At 41.0% G+C, this 24897-nt stretch overlaps 1 protein-coding gene across 1 annotated transcript in view; it reads left to right on the top strand.

Moving 5' to 3' along the window:
* Positions 1–24897, top strand: part of LOC114435463 (receptor-type tyrosine-protein phosphatase T-like) — a 96658-nt gene that overhangs the window by 67285 nt on the left and 4476 nt on the right. Inside the window, exons 12-22 of the mRNA XM_028405139.1 lie at positions 7020–7105; positions 8430–8466; positions 8927–9024; positions 10028–10144; positions 15303–15457; positions 18558–18693; positions 20167–20316; positions 20471–20644; positions 20726–20857; positions 21732–21857; positions 23619–23782. Coding sequence (XP_028260940.1) covers positions 7020–7105; positions 8430–8466; positions 8927–9024; positions 10028–10144; positions 15303–15457; positions 18558–18693; positions 20167–20316; positions 20471–20644; positions 20726–20857; positions 21732–21857; positions 23619–23782 — 1375 coding nt within the window. The remainder of the gene's footprint in view (positions 1–7019; positions 7106–8429; positions 8467–8926; positions 9025–10027; positions 10145–15302; positions 15458–18557; positions 18694–20166; positions 20317–20470; positions 20645–20725; positions 20858–21731; positions 21858–23618; positions 23783–24897) is intronic.

The raw sequence follows: 24897 nt of genomic DNA, 5'->3' as shown, positions 1-24897 counted from the left end.
AGCAGGAGGGACGCACTCAGATAATGGTGATAATGAGGCTGATTTTTAACGCCAGCGGCGGTATTATTGATATGGTTGATGGTGATTGCTGTTAATCATTGTTCCTTTCAAGAAGCGGTCGGGGGTAACAGCGTCGGGGATATAACAATACATGCAGGATTCGATACTGATTTTTAACAAGTGGTATTTATCTAAAAAAAAAAAAAGGACCAGGTTTTGATCAAAATAATCTTAAAAATGATTGTATTTTTTAATTAGAAGAGTTTCAGTGATTATTTTTCATCATCAAAAACTTCAGGGGGCTGACAGTTTGATATCTGTGTCTAACTGGTAATGATGAGCCGTGCTCCTCGACAGTGCGTGATAATTAATTGTTGATGAATGAATCAAATTTGATGAGACGCACCGCTGTCTCGATGATTATAACCACTAGAATAGAATATAGAAATGTTTTTTTTGACCCACATATGTCCAGGTCAGACCACCTCCTTTTAAACTGTCCTTAAAAGACAGGAAAGTGTTTGATTACCACCGATTGAACTGCTTACTATCATACCACCACTAACACATTTTAAATTTTTGTTGTCAATCCAACTGGTTAATAGACTGCTAGAGGAAAACACTACAGCGAATAGCTGTTCCTCATCTAATGAAAACAGAGCGATAGGTCCTGCTGCAGTTTTATGCCTCACTCAGCAGTGAGTAAAAAGCAGGCAAAATGGAAAGTTAACACTAGGTGAAAACACAACAGCTCCCTGTGTCAGGGGGGCTCAAACCTTTGACTCCTGAGTGGAAATCTGCCACATAGCACTTCCCCAGCCTACCGCCTCTCCTTTCTCTGACTTTTGCAGCTGCATCGGTCCCATGTTTGGTTGCCGTTGGGCAATAGATCCATATGTTTGCATAACATAACCATGTGTTGTATCTGGCAGATGTCTTATCGACCAAATGTGCCAACTTTTTGTGAGGCCATGTTGCATTTTAACTAGGGATGTCCCGATCAGGTTTTTTTGCCTTTGAGTCCGAGTCATTTGATTTTGAGTATCTGCCGATACTGAGTCCCGATCCGATACTTTCAAGATTCTCTATAAAGGCGGTAAATAGGATTTCAGACACGCAGCAGCTGATCGAGACCTCACATCAAAAGCAACTGTCATACCTAGGCCTGTCATGATAACAGATTTTGGTGGGTGATTAATTGCCAAGAGAAATGATTGCGATAATCGATAATATTGTGATTTTGAGACTATGTTCAACTAATATAATGATAACGACATACAATGCAAGTACACCCTTTCAAAGATCAATAAACTTTAATTTCTAAAGAACATTTAACACTTAAAGGCCCTCAATCATCAACATTATTATTACTATTGTTATTATTAATGATATTAATATTAATGTTAATATTATTATTATGAGTAGTGGTAGGCCTATTACCATGGCTTATCTGAGCATAGTCAATGGAGTTAAGTCAAACCAACTAGCACGTCATGAGCAACAGAGCCAAACAGCACCACTCTCTGGGAGTGGGCTCACCTGTATGCACATGTGCTTGTGTGCGCACGCCTTTGCGTTTGCATGTGTGTATGTGCATCAGGCCGCTGCAGACAGCTGCAGTGAAATTAACAAACGCCAGCATGTAGACAGAAACACATAGAAACTGATAGCACCCTCATGTTACTGTTGCTTTATTGTGCCGAACAGCTTTGTGACCTTTTTAACCGTCACTTCCCACTTATCTTCCAAATCACAAATTACACATTCGATTGCATCACTATTTAACAGAACATGCTGCAGGCACAGCCACAATTGTGATTGAAATCCATTAGATTGCAATTTGTGCTGCTGTCACAAAAAAAGGTGTTAATTCATGTCACTGTGCATGAAACAATACACTCAAAATTACAAGGCGATTTTACATCATTGGGTTAAATAACAATATGATTTAGATTAAATGCAGATATTTAAGTATGGGCCGTGTAACTTTAAAGTCAAAGGAGTCTGTTGTTTCTTTCCCTCACTCACCTTTGGCAGCTCACTCTCTTTCATCTCTCTGCCTCACTCCGTTTTTCTCCTGACAGCCTTCAAACAGCTGGAAACAGCATCTTGAAGTGTGTGTTTGTGTGTGTTTGTGTGTGAGTCGACAACGTTCTGTGTTGTTTGACACATCAGCTGCAGGGAGCTGTGGTCTTAATAGGCTATTACACACTATAATACCCTCCAACACACTCACACACTTGTGTGCGTCCATGCCGAGGCACCACACACACACGTGTGTGCGTCCATGCTGAGGCACCACACACACACACACGTGTGTGTGTCCATGCTGAGGCCACACAGGCATAAGAAGATGCTGACAGTGAACACATACACCATGGGAAGACCATAGTAAAATTACTGGAATACTTTTAAAAAAATACACACACACAACCCTGTCAGCACACATCCTGAAGATGTTCCAGAACATCCTAGCATACAAGGAAGTTAAGAAAGACACATTTTAGCACACTTACACGCTTCTCAATGTCTCTCTGGCACTCCCACACACACACTTACACTCAATCACACATGCTATTAAATTCTCTAATGCCTTGAGCCGGGCTGACAGCAGAGTGTATGCCGTGAGTGAGTTGAGCTCCATAGGGAGTTAACTGATTAAGTATATCTGTGACAGACACAATCCCTGCTTAGTGGCTACTGAAAAAAAGGAGGCGAGAAGAGCAGAAGGAGGAGAAGAGATGAGAGGGAAGGCAGAGGATGGAAGCCTAAAACATCTCGTTCAGCAGTTTCAACTTGCTACTGTGAGCATTTTTCTCCTCTCATCTGTTAAATACCAGCTCCATCTGTTTATGAGGACATTTAGCCGAGTTATGCCTGTTTTCAGCAGCACAATTAACAAGTAGCTGGTTGTGTTGTATGGTGCTTTAAACCCGATGCTTTTTGGAAATTTAGATTTTTTTTTCTTTTTACTAAATGGCATCTTTTTAATTCCCCTTTAAACACTAGAATGACAAGTGGTGAAGGCAGTGTTATTGTAGTTCTCATGAGCCTTTAACCTCTATCATCATCATCATCATCATCACATGAAGTAAAGGAAAAAATAAAGGAAGAAGAAAAGGTATGATTAATGAAGTTATGAAATTAAGTCTATACTAGCATTAAGTGTAAAATATAAATTAATATTTATACTAAGGTATGAAATTCTCTCTATTTTACTCTTTGCTCTACTCTGGAAAGAGAAAAAAATATAAAAAGAGAGCCACATGTCTTAACAGCTCTGTGACTCACTCAACAGCCACAATATCTGCATGAGGGTGATGAGGTTTTGTTAAATATCAATATCCCTGCAATCACTTTTTTTCCAGTGGTCTGGAAAGCAAAGAGCAGTCTACCTGAGTGTCAGTCGCACTACACACTGCGTTCCTTTCCTGCACCACAAAGGCCTTGTCAGGTTTAGTGTGGTGATATGTTAGATTTTACTAGCTATAGCACATAGATGCTCAGGATATTGTAGCATTTATCCTAACGTTTGCTACAACACAAGAAAATTGTGGACCAGAGTGGAGTTTTTGTGATCCCATCAGTGGGATGAGTCCCCCGGTCCTATGTACACGTACAGCTACTGCTGGGAAAATGCACATGTTCCATTTTCAGACTTGAAATATTGTCCTCTTCCTGGTGAGAGTGGCCTGAGAATTTCATTTGTGTGTCTGTTTTTCTGCAGTGGGTATTGGTATTATACAACCTGAGTCATTCTTAAATGTCTTTTTGCCTCATCAAGTTAGAACAATCTGGAGTAGTCACTGGCCTTATAAAGCAATAAAAGGGCAATATATTCATGAAACTGGAACATAATGACTCCATAGATTATCTCCTGCTGATATCTGCACTTTAATACATGGTTTTTACTTAATAAAAAAAGAAAAGAAAAAGAAACTGCATCATGACCTTTGATATTTAAGGAGGACCAAAAACAGCTGCTCCTCTTTGTTCTGGTACAACAGCAGTCATTAGGCACTGGCGGCTCCCGCTCATTTTATTTGTGTACAGCGGCGGTGTGCAGGCTTTTCGGTTTGTACAATCTGATCTGATGTCTCCAAATTACAGCTTGCTGCTGCATTCAGCTGCCGCTGCGATTCTGTCCGGGATAAAAAACAAGAACTGTGTTTTGTTTGGCCTTTTCTGGACCCTTTAAGTTAACAAGTTCTCCCAGACAAAACTTTTACAGCGGCTGCAGGGGTAATGACGAGATACCTGAAAGAGAAAAAAAAAAAAGACGAGATATGGAGTGAGAAAATGGAACCAAAGTACAGCGAAGAGGAAGGGAAGGGGAGAAGAGGAAAAAGTAGATGGGGAGTTACAAGGTTATGAGGAGAGGGAGACTCAGCAGAGGACTGCAGCTCATTAATGAGTAATGGGTTTGTGACCCTTTACCCTTGGACACAGCAGCTTCTGATGACTTTGTTGTTACTCCAGAGCTGCAGATGCCAACATGAGTCTCAGAGCTCATACAGTATCTACCCTGTGTTTATATATGTATCCAGAACAGGGCTGAACAAATAAATGATTTAAGAATATCAATCTATATCTGGATCTGACAACCGCAAATGTTTCTATCGTACTTTGTAAGAAGGTTTGTTGGTTTACATTTAGATACCAAAATCTCAAACTTTCTATTTATTGTTCATGCAAATATATGTACACACACGCTAATTAAAAGAAATTGCCTTTTCCTCATAGAGAGACACACTCACTCTGTCTGACAGCCTCTACAAACCTGTGGCCTGTGTCCAGATCTGCAGTGTTCGCAAGCCAGTACCTCCTGCCATTTCAGCCCAATTAGAAGCTCCCCTCCCAGGGCAGACTAGTGGGAAGGGCCCTTCCCTCTCTCTATAGCCACGTATGGGTGGCTCTCATGTTATGACAGCATCTGACACTAGCCCTGTGTAATTACTGCTGTCTGAAGGAACAAGACGGTATGGGGCGAGAGAAGAAGGGAGGAGGAAAAGATAAATGAAGGAAGGTGGAGTGAGCTGAGGAGGGGAAGAGAAAGTGGACAGAACCAGCGAAGGACAGGAGGAAGAAAAGATGAAAGGAGGAGGAGGAGGAGAAGAAAAGACAGAGAGAAGGGAGGAAAAGAGCAGACGGCTGGCAGACTACCCCCTGTTGTGTTTGTTTTTACATGCAGTATGTGTGTGTGTGAGAGAGAGAGTTGCGAGTAAGAGGGCGAGTGAGCTGATAGCTGATGACAGTATCTTGTACCGGCAGAGTGGAGTCATGCTGCCTTCATTGTTGCTGCTCAGTCAGAGCTGTGAAATTACTCTGATAGAAGCAGTACAAATAATTCTGCTCAAGGTGATCCTAGAAATGATAATCATTTCCAGACTGTGTTATATATTCTTATACCATTCATGTTATGTGATATTATTCAGTGCATTCGTGGAGGAAATGGACGTGGGCCTGATGAATGATCAGCAGTCACTGCTTGTGTCTTACACTGTCAGTGGGGTTATCCCATAACCCTTCATGATGTTATTGTCATTATAATAGTATATCAAAACTCCCTTAACTAAATAAGAGCTCAAACGCAAATCAGTTTAAGGCATTTCTGACTATTTTTCTCTCCACAGCATGCAGACCTCATTGTGTTGAAGCCAAGAATACAAACATCTATTCTAAGATCTTCACAAAAAACAAAAAAAAAATGTCAACGCCTACTTGACAAAATGATTGCTCCCATGCCCCCACTACAAACAAAGAGGAAATGGTAACAATTGAAGGTGTGAGTCATCGGCCAAACAATAGAGCAGCTCTGTTTTCTAAACGCAATTCCTTTTTTTAAAGCGGGTAAAATAAATTCAGTCTTTTCCCACATGTATTCTAGTATGAGATGCATTTCAATTGATATATTCATTTGTTTTTTTTAATCAAAGTAGAAATGCTACTCATAGCCAGCATGTGCTTTAAGCTGGATTCCAGCCACACTGTAGCTTAGCATCAGTCGGTATAGTCATTAGCATTTCAGTGACTTCAAAGACACACATAGGTGATCCCTTTCTTACTCTCCCCATATGTTTTTTCTTTTTTTTCATTCCCATCCCTCTATTCTTAAACCTCTATATTTTTTCTCTTTATACTTGCCAATTTCCACAGTAGGGCGCACAGTCACACTCTACATAAAAGACAGAAAAACAGAGATAATCAGACTAAATCATGTCCACTTCATCTGCAATTACCTGCTGTTGCTAAGTTACATTTAAACAAAAAGCACCGCCTCCCATTAGCTGTAATCATGCCTAGTTTTAGGTGAGTCGGGGTAGAGTAAGATCAGAGTTGTACGTAGCATCTTATGTGTAATGTGTAAACTGGCAATGTAATGGTGATTTTTTTTTTAGGGTTGGACAGTTTTGACAGTCCGTGTGGCTTCTACACAAAGAAAAAAAACACAAACATTTCAAAATAAAGGCTCAGAAAATGTAAAGCTCCTGCTCTGTGTTTCTAGTCCCATACCAGAATGATTCATTTTTATAGCCTTCAATAAGACATAACAGAGACATAATAGAGCCAGCTCAAAATGGAATCAGTGTCTGTCCCATCACCCTGTCCTGTCCACACCATTGTTTTAAATCTGCATCGTGGGAGTTATTATTATAATTTGTATCATGTTTTTGCTTCTGTCGTGCTCGTTCAGCTAATCTGAATGGAACTGCTCTGAGACCAAATAAACTGATTTTAAGAACTATTGTGACTGAAACAGATAATTAAATCCATACTCAACCGAACCATGCATACATACTCCTTCTGAATACATCAAGTCAGGCAGCTTTTGAGAGTGTAGCATCAAATGTCAGTTCCTTTCTCATTCTGTTTTTTTTTTGTTTTTTTTCATGAGCACAGCCAACCCTGGCTGTCGGTCACCAGCTAAGTCTGGTCAGCGTGTTCCCCGCCCCATCAGTTAGCTGCTCCGATCTGTGGGTAAATGTAACTTTAGGCCTGTTGTATTTTTCTGCTATCTGACCCCACAGACGACCACACCAGAGTCCGGCTGCAGCTGCTGGACGGAGACCCCCACTCCGACTACATCAACGCCAATTACATTGACGTGAGTGTTACACCACACATATCTCACCCTCACTCTGACCATGATACACGGTTAAACATGCGTCCAAAAGTGAGGTCAGAGCATCTTGCCTACCGGTGCTGTCCCGACTACTGTCCTCTTGTTTTAGTCAACAATAAGACACTGGGTCTCTGTAAAGTTTTAGTTGGGTCCATGTCCAGTCCACTAACATAGGAATGGGAGTTAAGACCCCTACTGCAGCCAGCCTTCGCAATGTTTCGGCCCTTTCAGGAGCTGTTGTGACGTCCATTTTTATGTGCATTCTTTGGCACACACACAGTCTTACTTACTTACTCTAACTATTTTTTTTAAATGCTTTGCTGCAGGTAAAATCTTTCATTCATTCCTTCTTAAGTTGTATTATCACCTTTTTGCGGTTTGTCCCTGTTACTCCTCTTGTATTTGTCCCCTACAGGCCTGTATCTGTGCTTCACTTATTGACTTAATCTCTTGCACACACATTACTGTTGTAATGATAGTCTTAATGAATTTGGTACAAATGCTTACTTTCAATCACTCTCCACAGATTAGGGTTTTTTCTCCTTACGAAAAAAGGAAAGGGGGAATTGGAAAATTAAAATCGTAACAACACGTTCCCTCAGAGAAGATAACGCCATGCTTACAGAGTGATCTTAATGGAAATATGAAAGTGATAAATGTTTTCATCTCAACAAGGTTATCTGTCTTATAGGGAATTGGGAGGACAAGAGGAGGAGAATCGTTAGTTGGAGACTTGTTGTTTTTCTTCTGTCCTACGGAGTGAAAATTAAGATCCTATTTTTTCATTTGATGTGTATTTGGAAAATGACCTTCAGTTATGCTTGTGGGAGGAGTGGAGGGTTTGACAAATGGAAGGAGTGAACGAAAGAGTGAAGGAGGAGAGAAACTAAGAAAGAGGAACAGAAAAAATGAAAAGAAGATATAAGGAAAGAGGATGGAGGAAAGCAGAAAGATGTGAAACAAGAAAATAATTTGAATTTAATCCAAAGAATAAACTGGAACCACCATGGGAGGAAAAAAAAAGGAATGTCAACAGCAAAACATACAGAGTAAGGAAATGATGGGAGGAGGAGGGGGGTGGATTAAAAAGGCAGACAGAGATGAGGAAGGAGTAAAGAGGAAGAGATAAATTAAGGCAGTGTGATTGTAATGGCATAGCAATATGTGAGTGAAGCTGACAGAGGATAGGGCGGAAGACAGAAGGGCAGAGATGGAGATGATGGAGCAAGGAAATCATCATACGAAGAAAGCACATTGGAAGGAAAAGATGGAGATGACTTTTTCATGCTATCATATTTTCTCGCAGGGGTACCACAGACCCAGACATTACATCGCCACACAAGGTAATTAAAGTGACGTGATAAGTGTGTGTGAGAAGCTCATATGTGTGGTTTGTGCAGGTGCCAGTGTTTATGCGTGCTTTTATGTGTGTGCAGCAGCCACCTGGTAAATGTCGTCCTTTCGGACTGGAAGGCTATTACCACAACCTCCTAAATCTAAACTGCCGTATAAAATCCCCCTGACAAATTTAAGACCCCATTACCTCAAACCCCCAAACTACTATCTGGGATTGATGGTGCGTGAGCACATGTGTGTATTTGTGCATATGTGTGTGTTTCATGGTTGTATGTTATATGTGTGTGTTTGTCCTGTCAGTGCTGAAATTTTTATGTGACGCTGGAATAAGCGTGTTCTTACACACACACACGCACACACACACACACACACACACACACACACAAACCTCTGTCTGTGTTTGCATGTTGTTTACATCTTGTATTTGTGTTTGTGTGTTTGTCTCAGGGCCCATGCAGGAGACGGTGAGGGATTTCTGGAGGATGGTCTGGCAGGAGAACTCGGCCTCTATCGTCATGGTTACAAACCTGGTCGAAGTGGGAAGGGTGAGTTCATCGTCCAGGCTATTACAAAATGTGTGTCCAGTTTGTGTTATGTGTGTCCAATGACTTGACATAATGATCTTATGTTCTACTCTCACTGTGAGAATACTCTTTATTTGTTCCACTTCCTGATTTGTCCCCTACCAGGACATACAAATCCAAATGTTGGATCCCCAACTCAGTCTTATCCCATTATGTGAGCTTTTGAAAGTATTTCCCATGCTGATGGATTTCAACTGAAGTTATGTTGTTTCTACATCATGTTGTTTTTTGGGTTGGGTGCACAAAGAAAAGGCGATAGTTTCAACAAAAAAGACCAGACCAGACAGAGAGTATTATTAGTAGACCAATCACATTGACAGTGCTTCCTGTTTTTATTAACATTTTTCATACATGGGTTGGTGTAAACATGGGTAGAGGAAGAGGGAACCAAGTAACTTCTGAAACCTATTTTAGCTGATTAAACAATATTACCCATATGTCACAGATTTAATTATGAGTGAGTGTAACCCCTTAACCCCCTAAGTCCCTTGCGTTTTGCATCAACATATTCTGAGCAATGATTGACTCTGAGACAAACCTGTTTCCAGGATATGTAGGGGAACTGATCTTATTAGCCGCGCTGTGTAATTGGCTGTAAATTAGCAACATAATTGGAACAAAAGCCTGGTGATGAACTTCCATTCCTTTATTCAGTTGTGTAATCTAGATATAAGTGGTGTTATCACACCTTGTGTAGCAACAATACAGCCCCGGGGTTCTCCCTACTTAAAGCTGTTATCCAGCGATTCAAATCAATATTTTTTTTTTTTTACAAAATAATGTCTCTAAAGTAGCCATTCATAATGCAGGAGAAACAATTCAAACCTTTATACACTTCTTTCTATTATATTATGGTGATCGTCTTGACCTCGGCTCCATCCCAGTCTAGTGCACATTGGGTAATAATGACCGACATGTAATACATATTTAAATACATAGTGTGAATGTAAATTGTCTTTTGCAGGTGAAGTGTGTGCGTTACTGGCCTGATGAGACAGAGGTGTACGGGGACATCAAGGTGACCCTGATAGAAACGGAACCACTGGCGGAATATGTCATACGGACATTCACTGTCCAGAAGGTAAACATCATCAACAACACAACCAACAAACACATGTTATTTTGTATGAATTGTAGTATTTATGTGTGATTCTAACATGACATCATGATGTCATATCACTGTGCTACAGCTACAAGTAATTCCCACATAGCTTCAGATGGGATTTAAATCTTCTCGGGCTCTCTTGCTGCACATTCATCTTCATTGTTTTATGTTACTTCCACACTTTGAAAACCCCCAGACCTAGATTACCATTACAGCCAAGTGAGCAGTCTTACTTGTTTGTTTCTCGCCATTTAAAGAGGAGATTTGACAGCATAATCTCGGCTCTTGTAATCAGGCTGGAGGGATTTGAGGGGAGAAAAGATGTGTGAAAATGGAAGAATTTACTGTCATTGTTGTGATACAATTCTCCAAAGGCTCTGCACAGAAACACGCTGAAACAAGAGAAGGCAGCTCCGATCCAAATCCTTGATTTTCCTACTTGTGTTTTATCCATGTTGTAGGCTACACATTGTTGTTTTGTTTTCCTTACAGATGGGGGAAGCAAGAAGCTTAGGGATGTAATCTAGTAATGCATCAGCAATTTTTTTGTCCAATTGAGCATAAAAAACATTAGTATTGAAGCTAATGTGTGACAGAATTCACTCTGATTGGCTGCTCAGCTTAGTAAGCCAGGAGAAGGCTCCTCTGACCATCTGAAAGGAAAATTCCAATAATTTCACAACATGGCAACACAAATCAAATTATTTATACATAATATAATAATAATATAATCATAATAGCTTTTTTTCTGTTACCCATGAATGTCACAGAGTTTAATTCCATCAAGAAAATCAAAGAAAAAAATATCCTTTTTAAGAAAATGGTCAGAAAGTGAAGAAAAATTATTATGAAAAAAAATCCTGCACAAAATATAACACATTTCTGAGTGCTTTTCTGTACCTCACCCCTTTTTTTTATCCTCCCCCTTCACTCGTGCAGGATCAGCTTATGAAGACAAGTTTTCAAGTCCTTGCTGTCAGCTCGTTTTGCAAGCCATTAATCCATACCACCTCTACGTGTGTGTGTGTGTGCACATATGCTGAAAATTTCAAAGGAAAGCTGATTTTCAAATGCCTGTCATCTTCCAGTGTGCACCAGATATATACACACTCAGTAATTCAGAAATTCTCCATCTTTACACTACAGTAGGTTCTCTTGACTGTGTGGAAAACAAAGAGAAAGCAAGACAGAGGGGTTAGAAGCAGAAAGTGCACAGGTTCTGTGCAACAATTAAACTGCTTCAACCGCAGTGAATAATGAGAACAGGAGCTTAATGAAATGGTTCATTAATGGCACACTGAAGGAGATTAACTGAGCACTGAGGAAGAGAGGGTGACAGATTCAAGGAAAAAAAAAACTAAATGTGTGAGAAACGGATGAAAAACAGGCAGATCAGTAAAGGTGGTGCATGTTTGAGTGTCATAGAAGCTGCGGGTGAGAAAAACTGTCAGTTCAATGTTTCCACTCACCAGCTTAAAAAGTATTCATTTCATCTGTGAAACGAGAAATTTTGCTAAACATGCACTGAAAATGAAGCGGCTTGCAACATTAGTCTCACTGTTTAATGTCAGCGCTGAGGCAGAACCAGATGTCTCATGTGTAGCTGGAGTGGAAAATAATTCCTAAAGAATTTATACTTGTACATTTTCACAACCAGACAAGAAACTGCGTCAGAGTTTAGTCACTCGATTGTCCGCGTCCAACACAGCAGGACGGTAATCTGGTCTATGGTGAAACCAAACAATTGCATGACGCAGCGGAGACCAAACCCAGTACAGGACACGACTCAGCAGTGCACACAAGTGTACGGGCAAACAACAAACACAGCTTTGAGGACCAGCACATACGCATATTAGAAAGATAGGACAGATGGTTTGAGAGAGGTGTAAAGCAGGCTGTTTGCACTGTGTAAAACTGTAGAAACTGTCCCCGAACAGAAGAGGCGGGTTGAAACACCATTTGTCAACTGTTTTCACTGCCAAAAAGCTCCGACTGTGTTCAGCTGAGAATGTAATTGAGAGCAGGGCCTGCTCGTCTTCATTCAAGTCTAGATAAGTCAGACCCGCCCCTTCGGGGTAAAGGGTGTGGTTTCCTCATGGGGATAACACCTGCATTATTTTCATTAGTTGCAGAGCTTCTCAGAGGAAAATATTTACTGCTCAAAGATAAATGGTTGGCCAAGAATTTGTAGTCACTGAAGGACAGTCTGAGAAACAAAGATGTTTGGTGGTGAGGGCTTCTGTTGCTGAGAAGATGAATACAAACCAAGGTCCGGTTTTAGCAGTACAACATAGTGCTTAGAATAAGAAGCCAAGCAACACTCGGGAATCAATCCACTCCCTGCATAGCTGGGATGAGATAAACAATACACAAGCAGGTATACTTGTGTAACGGTTTTCGGATGAAGCACAAGAATTATTTCTTCCGGCAAGAATAATCATTGTCACACATCCTTTTGTGGCAGCTATGTGACCATGACCTTTTGAAACTAAACTCACAATCAAGCTTTTAAGTAGAGGACACAGGTTTAGGTTTTCCTAAAAGCTCTACAGAGTGGCCTCGAGAAAGGTGATGAAAGACACTTTGTTTTAACAATTTCTGCTAAGACCAAAGACGATAAAGATGGACAAAGCCCTCTACAGCTAAGGCAAGCAAACAAGGCTCCATCCCTATTATAATGCAGAGCTTGAACTCTTAATCTAACAATTTAACCCACACTTTGATCATTTCCTACATATACAACACAAGGTTGTTTTTATAAAACATATGAATGTATCATGTATGGATGGATTCATCATCAAAAGTCTGTTAGGAGGTAGACAGGAGTGGGGTAGGGGTACATCCCCAGTTAGGAGTTTGGGGTTCAAGTGCAAGCTGTTTTATTTTTACCCACTGATAAGTGCCATATCGTCACACATTCGCCATTTTCAGCCACTAATGGATCAAGTCCTTGCCCCTATGAACACACAGAGATGCAGCACACACGTTCCATTTTCAAGGACTGAAATATCAACTGAATGCATAACAATATTCAACGCAAATGAAAGGAAATCCTAACTTTTAATGTGTAAAACACCTCTCTTACAGTTAGCAGAGGCTTTAAAATATTTCTGTGTCCTCGTCATCTGCTCTCAAACATTTGAATGTTTCTTTGAATCAGCCTATTCTGGATTTCAGGCACTAGCTGTTTTTGGACTCTTGTCTATTGATTCAGAGAAGTAATTCCAACATCACAGCAGAGCGAATCAATAGGAAGTCCAGTTATCGAATCACTTTGTGGTATACTGGGTTTTATTTTTCTCCTCCGTCTCTCTGTGAATCTTTGTACGTCTTTGTTTCTCTTCTTTCGTTGTCTTTTGCCACGTCCCTCGTCCCTCCCTTCACCAGCACTCTTCCTCTTGCTCACTCGCTGTAACTCTCATTGCTTCATCCACTCTATTCTTTGACCTCTGTCCCACTCGGTGTCTGTTTCTTGACCTCTCTTCCTGTTTTTCTCTTCCCTGTGTTATCCCTGCTTCTCAGATTATCATCGGGCACTCTGTCAAAACAAATAATTCACTACAACCTTGTCTACACCGGAGCCAGAATAAGAGCCAAACTAACAACTGTTTCATCTTAGGTCTATTCTTGGAGCGTAAACCGAACTCAGGAGGACATGGCTCTCTCCATTTAAGCCTCATTTGGTTTGGAACAGTATAACAGAATCGATTGGCTTGAATTATTAAAGCAGGGTGAAGTAGTGTTGTGGAGAAAAAAAATGTAACTGCTCAAAGCTGAGGGAGAGGGTCATACATATCTTAGGCTGAGAAATGTCTATATTCTGTGAATAGAGATGCAGCTGGAGGTCAAGCGATGCTGGTCAGAAATTCAACATGGAAAACTAGAGGCAGAATCATTAACCTTCAGACTGCCAGGTGCAGCAATCTGACTCCAACAGGGTGACATACACAGCCTATGAATACACATTTGCTTTGGGGGGGTGTCCTGGAGGCACAGTTTAAAAATGTATAAAGTACAGTGGCTTTTCTCTGATGATGATAGAGTCTTTAAACTTTCAGAGTCTTTAAAAATTTCAACTTCCTGTTTTGGTCACATGGTCCCTGCCAGCAACTGAGGATTCTTGTAGTTGTAATAACTAAAAAAGTCCCCCTGTATTTTATGGAGAAGGAACTACTGCACACCACAATCTGGAAGCATTACGTCTCAGTGAGGCACATGAGAACTAAACTGCAGTTTCTGAAATGTTAACGTTGCTTTCTTAATATCCCCATTGTTAGACAGGAAAGCATTTACCAACCATCTCTGCTTCCAGAAATTCTACCATTAATATGCCAAGATGCTATCACACAGAGAGCCACAATAGACTTCTATTGTCATGGTATTGTCCTGTAATCTTCATTGTTATGCAACAAAAACTGCTTCTTCCTGAATTTCTATTGAAGAAGCACCACAGTGTGCCACAAGTGTTAAAGCTTTATCACTGTCCTTGAAAAATGTTTTGGTACATCATAAAACACAAGACTTTTTTCAGAAACTTTATTTGTTATAAATGAAAAAAAAACACTTATGTTATTTAAGCTTCTTGTCATTTTAATTACCTCATACAGAACAGAGCAGTTAGAGGAGTGGTGCTAGATCTCCTTGTAAATTGAACTGAACCATGGCATTTCTTCCTGTAAATCTTTCCCAAAAGAGCCATCATGAGATTTTGTGAAATCAATTAATCTTTTTTTTTTCGCGGAGCCAAAATGGCCTTCAGTTTCCTCAATTCTCCCCTGTAAATTAGGCAAATGAGCCACGATAAGTCTTCCTGCCTCTCATTCCCAGAAGTGGTCCAAAGTGCCATCTTGACATCAATGAGATTGATTTATTTTCCATCTGAAGCCAAAGAGGCATCAAGGCCCCTATATTCCTGAAATCCCTGCTGTAAATTAAGAGCCTGAACCATGATATGTCTTCTTGTCAGTCTTCCCCAAAAGGGCTATAAAAGGGGCCGTAAGATTCATGCGTTTGTCATCATCAAGAGGGAAAATGGCCACCACTTTTTACGAAGAGACAGAATATTTCTCTGCAACTGCCATTATAAAATATGAAGCTTAACATAACACCTCTCCTTGTGCTCTTTTTTTTCCAGAAGGGCCATCATGAGATCCGCGAGCTCCGTCAGTTTCATTTCACCAGTTGGCCCGACCATGGCGTTCCCTGTTATGCCACAGGACTGCTGGGCTTCATACGACAGGTCAAGTTCCTCAACCCCCCAGATGCCGGGCCCATAGTGGTACACTGCAGGTGAGAGGGCAGACACAGGGTTTTTGTACAGAAGATAAACTGTAATTCCCTGCAGCTGTTGGTCAGCGGCTGCACAGTCAAGGCAAGGACAAACACCCCCCCCAACACCACACAGGGCTCTTTGGGTCTCATGGCTTTTGTAAAGCCAGAGTAACAAGCACAAAAGTGTCTTTTGTGTTTTTGTGTGACAAAAACTGATATATCTATTTATTTGCTCATGTCAGCCATGTTGTTGTCATTTTCAGTGTCTTGTATTTGGTTCAGCCACCAAAGCTGCTTGGTGAGGTTTAAACTTCTCAAAATTCTTGGTTACCACAGTGCTGCCCCAACCTAGAAGCTGTATAAACTTAAATTCACACCACAGGAGGGCACATTAAATCACTATTGTGTATTGTGACACATTCACGCAAAAACACACACGCATGCACACACTGCTCTCCCTTGTCCATAAATTAGATTGATGGTGTTAACCTTTAAAACGTAGGCAACAGGGAAAAAAAAGAAATTCACCCTTGAACCCTTGAAGGTAAAAAAGTGACAGTGTTAAGATCACCATGGCGACAGTATGTTTAACCTCCATGTTCTCTTCTCTATGGGACGTAACAGTTCAACGTTGGGGCCACGTTTGTCAGAAGGCACAAGATTTAAAAGGTCACTATTTAGACAAGCTGTAAAAAAATAAATAAAGAAAAAGCTTTGGAGTAGATTACTCATCTTATCATTTAACATTAATGTATTCCATTAGGTGATCCACCTCAATACAATGCGATGCTTTGAAGGGGGAATATGGTTCCTAACCCAGCACCTTGGTGGTGAAAAGAAACCTTCATACAATACATACAAGTGCATGGAGGTCAAGGTGGGCCTTGGGTAGGTCACTTTGTTAGCCAAGATAATGGCAGAGAAGCTTGGTGAAGATGGGAGAAGTTGAAACCACGACTTAAAGTGAAGTAACAGTCTGATAAATAAACTGCAGTCTTCTTGGTCAAAATCCACTTCTGTTTGTAGACCATTGGGAATCCTTGGAAATCAAATATCAATCTATCAATATTGCAAAGCTACTTAAGTTAAAAAAAAAGAATGCGCTCAAAGTTAAATAGAATCTATTTTCATTGTTAAAACTAAACATAAACACCAATATTCCTGACACACATCCTCATGCAAAAATGCCACATTCAGGAAAAAAGACACATGGGTTTATGCTTACAGAATACATGGATAGATTGCTCGACGTGTCATTGTGTTACGTTTACTTTAATGGTTCACAATGGGGGTGCAGAGAATGGCAGGGGGAGCTTGACAAGGCAAATGAGTAACCCGTCAGTTCCACCAGGCACGTAAGCGCCATGTGCTCTAGATCAGCTCTAGTCAATACTCTTCTCTACACAAGGGAGACTCAAGTTTGGAAACCACTGGGTAAGGGATGAAAAACAGGGTTAGTTAACAATCATCTTAAATCACATCACATTTTATAAAGGAAAACTGTTCAGTTCACACAGTCACCATTTACAGCTACCATCACAGCCCACCACATGTACATGTAGTCGAATGTTCTGTTGCACTGGAGGCTTTTCGTGTTTGTACAATTGTCCCAATTGTCCATTTCAAAACAGCATGGGTTTTTTTTCATCATGGAGCATTCATAAAGCGTGCTCACACCCTGTTCCTAACCAATTAAATGACAAAATTATACATACAAGCAGAGGGTGGAGGAACACTGTGGACAGGCAAACGAGGTGAGTGTAAACAGATAGCTGTAGTAAAAGTATGCAGACGGACAGGCAGGAAGTTATGGCAGTCACTTCCAATTTCCGGGGGCACTCTGACGCTATTGGCCTGTGTCATGAGGCTTTCAAACACACACATACACACACAGGCCCAGCAGTATTCTGGTCTCAACATTAATCACAGAGGTTGACAGGTAATCTGCCGAGGCGCTCCCTCCTTTTCTCTCTCTCTCTCACTTTTTCTCCTTCCTATCTTTCCTTACCGCTCCTCTTATCTCTCCTTTTTCCCTCCTTCTGTTTCCTCTCTCTCTCCCCCCCTCTCTCTCTGCAAACTGTCAGAGGGATTGCAGAGTGAAAGATAGGTTTCTCCCCTCCCTCTCTCCATCCGTCTATACCTCATCCTCTAACTTCCATCCCTCCATCTATGTCTCCTTCCCTCCCTTGATCTCTCCCCTGTGACGACCACTTCTATCGCTCACAGTCGCTAACCTCTTCCCACCATTCCCTCTCTCCTTTTATCCAGCTCATCCATCCATTTGCTGGTCTGCCTCTCCACCTGTCTCTTCCCTCCAAACATTGCTGTTCACTATGTGTCGCCTTAACACCTGACAGGGGGCATTAAAGTTACTACATGAGTGAGAGTGTGAGCAAACCCACCCTCATCCTGAAGTCCATGATCATTCCAGGCACTAGTTTCTCTGTCAGACATAAGGACATCATGTCAGACTACGTATGACTAGATGTATATTTTCTGATTGCTTGGTCATCATTTTATATTGATTATGCAACAAAAAAAATTATCATCACCTTTTCTATGCTTAAGAGTGCCATCAGTGCTGATTGGGGAAACAATGAAAGATCATTCCTTGTCAAATCTGATTCTTGTTGGGGAACAAGGGTGTCTTATAACATGTTTAAAAGAGGTCCAAAATCTTTTTTTCTAAAAACTTAAAAAAAAAAATTCAGCAATGTATTGATGTCTATTTATGTGCTTATTTTCCATTTTTCCATCTTGAGATCAGTTTACTCAGAGTTTGTTAAACCTGCTTTCTGAAACAGTCCTCAGATGTTATACTAAGCCTAGCAGACTGGAAGTAGTAAGAAACAGATGTTGGATAGCTTGCCACACTTAAGGTGCTTCTGGCTGAGAAATACAGTAAATCCAACACACATTACCATGTACTTTAGAGTAAATATGAGATATGACAAGTTTTAGCTGTTTAAGGAGTATTTGACACAAAAATTTGACAGTATTTGTGCACAGACACAACTTGAATGATAAATGCAAAAAAGCCAAGGGTCTTGTTAAGGGTTCATAAGTTGTTGAACTTATAATATTGTTTATTCAGTATTGCTGATGTGTCTCGCTGCAGTGCTGGGGCAGGGAGGACAGGCTGTTTCATTGCAGTGGACATCATGTTAGACATGGCAGAGAATGAGGGAGTGGTGGACATTTTCAACTGCATCCGAGAGCTGAGGTCACAACGAGTCAACATGGTTCAGACAGAGGTAAGTGTAGAAGTACGTATTGATATGTCATATCAGTCTTCCTGTAATACACTCCAGGTTATGCAGTTTGAATTCTTAAGGTTTATTGTTCGATATACCCGTTCCACAGCAACAAAAAGTTGTGTCTTTTTGTCAGTTGAGGACTTAGGTTAATCATTCTCCTTTACACAGTGTCATAATTTGCTCTAATTTTGTAGTATCAATCATTTTAAAGAGTCTGTGCCTTGAAATGACCGGGTATTTCATTTCAGAACAGAAGTGCTCATTTCTTCTCTAAGCTACCTTAAGCCGACCTAATCCATCCCGCCTCTGCATTCCATTTGTGCTACTGATGAAAACCTTGCATATCCAGAAAGTCAACTTTTTCCAGGAATAAAGAAACAGCTTCATTTTCAGACTGACAGCTCAAGCTTGGCGTCTGAAATTGACTGAAACTGAATGGGTTTTTAGATTCTTGAGGTTAAGAAAAAGTAACCCAGACTATCACGTTAAGTGTTTTCATACCACAGTGGTGGTGTGAATCCTAGTTTTGTATGTGTGTCTGCACCAGTCTTTTGTGTGCACATTCGTACGTGTGTTTCTATGCCTCTTGAAACCAAGCTAAATGCATCCTGCCCTGCCTTTTGAATATGTGTGGGAGCAATTTGTGTCAGTGTTGAAGCCGCTTGACGGTATTATAATCCTGCTCTGCGCAACACAAAGCAATTAATCTTTTAAAAGGCGCAGGGGAATTCGGAGTGCGTGTTTTGTGTGTATCAGTTGAGCGCTTGTCTGTTGGTTGTGTATGTGTGTGTGTGATCATGGCTATATGCCTGTGTGCGTACATGTGTTCTTGCATGCAAGTGTGTGTCCGTGCATGTCACCAGAGTAGGTAATGGCCAGGAGAGGTCATTTCAGTGATGCTTTTAAACTCTCCTCTGCGCTCCAAGGGCAACAATTAACATTCAACCAGGAAAGAGGCTGAGAGATAAAGTGAAAGGCAAATTGAAAAACCGAGAGGCAGCAGACAAACATAAGTGTGAAAGGAAATGAGATATAAAAACTGAAGCAACACTAAAACTGGAATGATAGTGGCACGAAGAGAGGGTGGTAAATTAACATGCAATGTGGCTTTAGGAGCTATGAATGCTTGCGCCAATGAGCTAGTATGTAGGGGTATTAAAGAATACACTCAATCCAGAACAAAGCAAACCTAGCATTGGCTCAGTCTAATGGCCTTCTTAATTCATCTTCAGCCTGCCACAAGGCCACTGGCATACAAATGATGTATTTGTTCAAAGGAAAAAGGAATTGTGTTTACAGAGAGTTGAGAGGTGATTGAAATTGCCAAGATATGTACAGCTTCTCTGTAGGAAAGTATAGGCAAGTCTAATGTATATTAGGTAAAACGTTCATCTACTCACAAAAGCCAGGAAAATGTCTGCTATATTTCATCAAATCAAATCCTTTGACCGTCTTGCGCTTATGTTGCAGGAGCAGTACGTGTTTGTTCATGATGCCATCTTGGAAGCCTGTCTATGTGGGAATACAGCCATACCGGTGTGTGAGTTCAGAGCCATTTACTACAACATCAGCAGGCTGGACCCACAGACCAACTCCAGCCAGATTAAAGATGAGTTCCAGGTGAGCCCACACACTTGTTTTTGTCATTTATCATTTAGATTCATTCTGGAGATGTATCCAAGCCTTAACCTTAGGTCCTAGTCTTCTTTGCTCTAGTATCTTACTTAACTGGCAGGGTAAGTAAAGATTATTACATTTCTTTTCCATCCATCAGACTCTGAACATAGTGACCCCTAGAGTCCGTCCAGAGGACTGCAGTGTGGGATTGCTACCCAGAAACCACGACAAGAACCGCAGTATGGACGTCCTATCAGCAGACCGATGTCTGCCTTTCCTCATATCAGTGGATGGAGAGAGCTCCAACTACATCAACGCTGCATTAATGGATGTAAGTTTGGATTTCTGAATATGTCTATGTTTAACATAGATTACAGATTAAACTTTCAAGTTTCTTCTTATTTCAATCCAGAGCCACAAACAGCCAGCGGCCTTCATCGTTACCCAGCATCCTCTGCCAAACACAATGGGCGACTTCTGGAGGCTGGTCTTTGACTACAACTGCTCCTCCATTGTAATGCTCAATGAGATGGATGCAGCACAGGTACGAGTGCTCATTTGTATTCGCATTTGTATGTGTTTTGTGAGACTGCTGTGGCTGACTGTGGTGGTTTTTAGCCTTGTGCGTGGCCTTGGGATTGGAATTTGACCTTCTTCAATGACATGCTGTAAGATGTCTTCAAACAAACAAATGAGTTGCTTTAGTCCATTTAAAAGCAAGGCTACTCTTTTGTTAGCTCAGTGATTTTAAAAACCCACACACGCTGTAATTAACTTGTCAAAAGCTCTGACAAAAGAAGACAAAGATGGAAACACACAGAGACATGTCATACTACATAAAATACATTTGTTAAACATATATTCACAAGTACATGACTAATCTGTCTTGTCTTGATTGATTGACACCCATGACAAATTAGAGGTGTGTTTTTTTCCAATTACTGACACCAGATCTCTCTTAGGTGTTTACAGAGCTAATACAATGCTCCACAAAGAAAATCTGAAAGGAATATGCATTTATATGCACCATCTTCCCTCATCATCAGCCTTTCACTGCTCGAGAGTGGCATCAGTAATGTTGGAGGAAGTGATATAATCAGTATTTGATGTTTACTGACCGGTACCAGGTCACAGTCTGGGTGAAAAAAAAACACTGTGTTGATCTAGCTTTTGAGCAGGTTTCATAAGACACACTTAAAGATTAATCAACGCGGTCAAGGTTAAGTCAGCTCATCTTTCCCTCGTTGAATGTAAATTAGACGTGGATTATCACTTCACGGCGAGTTAATAGAACTTACTTAAGTTTGATCCTAAATAAAGGATCATATTCCACGTGAAGCAGTAAGTCTTTCATCAGGCTTATATTTACATGCATTTGCATAAACTTCACACTCTCCTCTGTGCTTTGTTTTCTGCAGTTATGTATGCAGTACTGGCCAGAGAAAAGTTCATGTTGCTACGGTCCAATTCAAGTGGAGTTTATATCGGCGGACATCGACGAAGACATCATCAACCGAATTTTCAGGATCTGCAACATGGCCAGGGTAAGTTGTCTTTTGTTTATATATATATATATATATATATATATCTTTAGGACAAACTCATGCTCCTTAACTTAGTTTAAAACTTAATTCAGCTGTATTGACACCGCATACAGTATAATATTACAGTTTGGACCTGACAGTGGCTTAAGGAAAGGATGATCAGTGTAGGTTTGGGTTTAGGACCTTTCTAAGGAGCACTTTAAAACACATATGGCCCCTTACTGACGCAGTTTAATGTCTCTTGCCCATCATTGTTTAACCGTGGATCCAACAGAATTTAAATTCCTTCACTGCAGTGCTGTACATGTGTATTTTCAGGGTTAACCCTCCGTCTGTCTTTTCACCCTCTCTTGTACTTTTTATCTTATTCTCCATCACCTATATTATTCAGTTTTTTCTTCTTGTCCCATGCACTGTTAATGACATTATTCTTACTCAAACTGGCTGACAACTCAGCTGACATTCTGCCCCTTAGTTTAGTAAACTTCTGCAAAAGGCTGCATAATATATGACTTCCTGTACCATTTCTTAGAGCAGCGGGGCAGCAGGAGTCTGTTGCTGAAGCTGCTTCTCAGTCTGTCCACAGTGTTGTAAAGAGGGTGGGATGGATTGCTCATGATCTTTATTGTCATTGTACAATAATATTTTTACAACAAAAGCCTTGGGTTCAAATAGATTATGAAACAGTATACAGAGCAACACGATGAAACACAGGAGAGGCATTTTCCATGTCATGTGACCTTTCCCTCTGCTGTGTCATCACTATGACATCACTACAGCAGCTAGGCTGAAGCCTCCATAGATAAAAAAAAATGATGGTGATGAGAGGGGTGCAATAACAACAGGCTGTCTCCCCTCTCATCTTCTTCCGCTTGCGTTCCTTTTCACCTCTCCTCTCTCCCGTTTCTTCGCCCACCACACCAGCCACTTGCCTCCTCTTGTTACTCCCTTCTCATCTCATTTTCTCACCCATCCATGACGGCACTACTCCGGCGGTGCCCTATCGTCTGTATGCTCCTATAGTGCTTAGTGAACTTCCCGCTACCTTACTCTCTATATTCTCTCTCTCTCTCCTCTTGGTCTCAAACACATCACCAGTCTAGTGTGAAATGGCTTATATCATCGCCATAACAGCACATCTCACACTGTGTGAGAGCAGCTCCAGCCTAGCTGAGTCCATAAGCCATCAAATGAGGAGGGAAACGGTGGAAAATGTGAGGAGAAAAAATCTGACAGAGAGGGAGAGGAAATACAAAAATGTAAGGGGGGGTGGGTAGAAAAGTAGGGTGAGTTGATCAATGAGAGTGATGGAGAAATAAGAAAACACGTGTGGGAAATTGAAAAAAAAATGATACTGCTGTATGTGGTTGGTTGTGTGCAGACATGTCGATCTGCATATGCATGTGTGGCGAACATAGCAGTAAATCAGTCTGACAGTGATGGCGGGTTTTGGTATTTCATCCAGTGGATGCCAACAGCCTTGGGCCAGATGACTGAAACATAGCATGTCTGCCATGAAATTGAATTAAACATTATGAGCTATCCTCTTTGTTGAGGCCAATGCTGATTGTTTTGTTCAAAAACAAGAACTAATTGGAGCAAAAAAAAGCAGACTAACACATAAAAAAAAATAAATGTCAGTTTAGTGTATATAATGTATGTATATTATAACCACATGTGGTGATTTCCCTCAAGGCAACCAACAAGGACCCCCCCCTGAAAAGACAGGCAGCATTTACATTTACATCTTTCTCTCCTCAGCCACAGGACGGTTACCGCCTGGTGCAGCATTTCCAGTACATTGGCTGGCCAGCCTACAGGGACACGCCCCTCTCCAAGCGCTCCATCCTCCAGTTGGTCAGGCGGCTGGCTAAGTGGCAGGAGCAGTATGACGGAGGAGACGGGAGGACTGTGGTACACTGCCTGTAAGTGTAAACCGCGTGAGAACACCCCTCCCCCCCCCCCCCCCCCACACACACACACACACACCTGAAAACATGATGAAATAGTAGGCTGCTCTGTGGGATAACAAATCAACACAAACATGTGAAGACAAATGTGGCCTTACAGTGTGTGTGTGTGAGATGAAAGATGCTAAGATACACTCGCCGATGATAAAGTGAACACACACAAAATGTCCACCAGCACTCATTCAGAGAATCACACACACACACACACATTTTTAAAATAATGGATACAATAAATGGTGTTTCTGGACATTTCCATTTATCTTTGCTACAAAACATTTTCATGCTTTATTTTGCCTTGCTGATCTGTCACACATGCAGATGCCTTAAACTCAACATTTATCTTGTGCTAGGGAGCCGTGGATAAGCACTAATGGTGCAAAATATCTTTAAATGTTTGCACATAAACACCGCATTTTATAGCAATGTCAACCCAAATAACAGATTTTCATGATGACGGCAGATCACACACAGATTAAACACACACCCCAAAACCTGCATATATCTCCCAGTGAAACTTTCAGCAAGCCAGCCTGCTGTTGATTACACATACCGGTGTGTGTGTGTGTGTGTGTGTGTGTGTATACAACATTCAGTTCCATACAGTTCCGTTCTGAGCGGAGCTAATGAAGCCCATAATGAGGGAAGGAAACAAAAGCTATAAAATCTATAGAAGAGAGATTACAGGGAACTTCACAGACAATAATACACACACACACACTCCAAATATTGCCTCAAGCACATTCACTGGTGCTCATCCAATCAGCTTCCTCTGTCACAGCTCATTGGACCAATCAGAAATGGCATTGATTTGTATTTTTTTCCCACTTCCTATCTGCACTGAGGTTTTTGTTGGATGTTCAGTTTTCAGGGAGAATTTATGAAATAAAGTTTTTAGCTGCAAGTGGAGCCAGTAGGAGTAAAGTAAAAAAACAATATGACTGACCTTTGACCCCAGGTTCAGGTCAATCCCTCACCCCTATAGCGATTGATTTCTGATCAACTTTATCAGTAAATTCTTATGTTGTTATGCCCAATGCAGTGAATGTGACTGACAGGGGTGTGAGCTTTCT

The sequence above is a fragment of the Parambassis ranga genome, chromosome 5, assembly GCF_900634625.1.
Source record: "Parambassis ranga chromosome 5, fParRan2.1, whole genome shotgun sequence".
Taxonomy (NCBI): Eukaryota; Metazoa; Chordata; class Actinopteri; family Ambassidae; genus Parambassis; species Parambassis ranga.
Note: the sequence above shows the minus strand (reverse complement) of the source record. Positions and strands in the feature narration are given on the sequence as shown.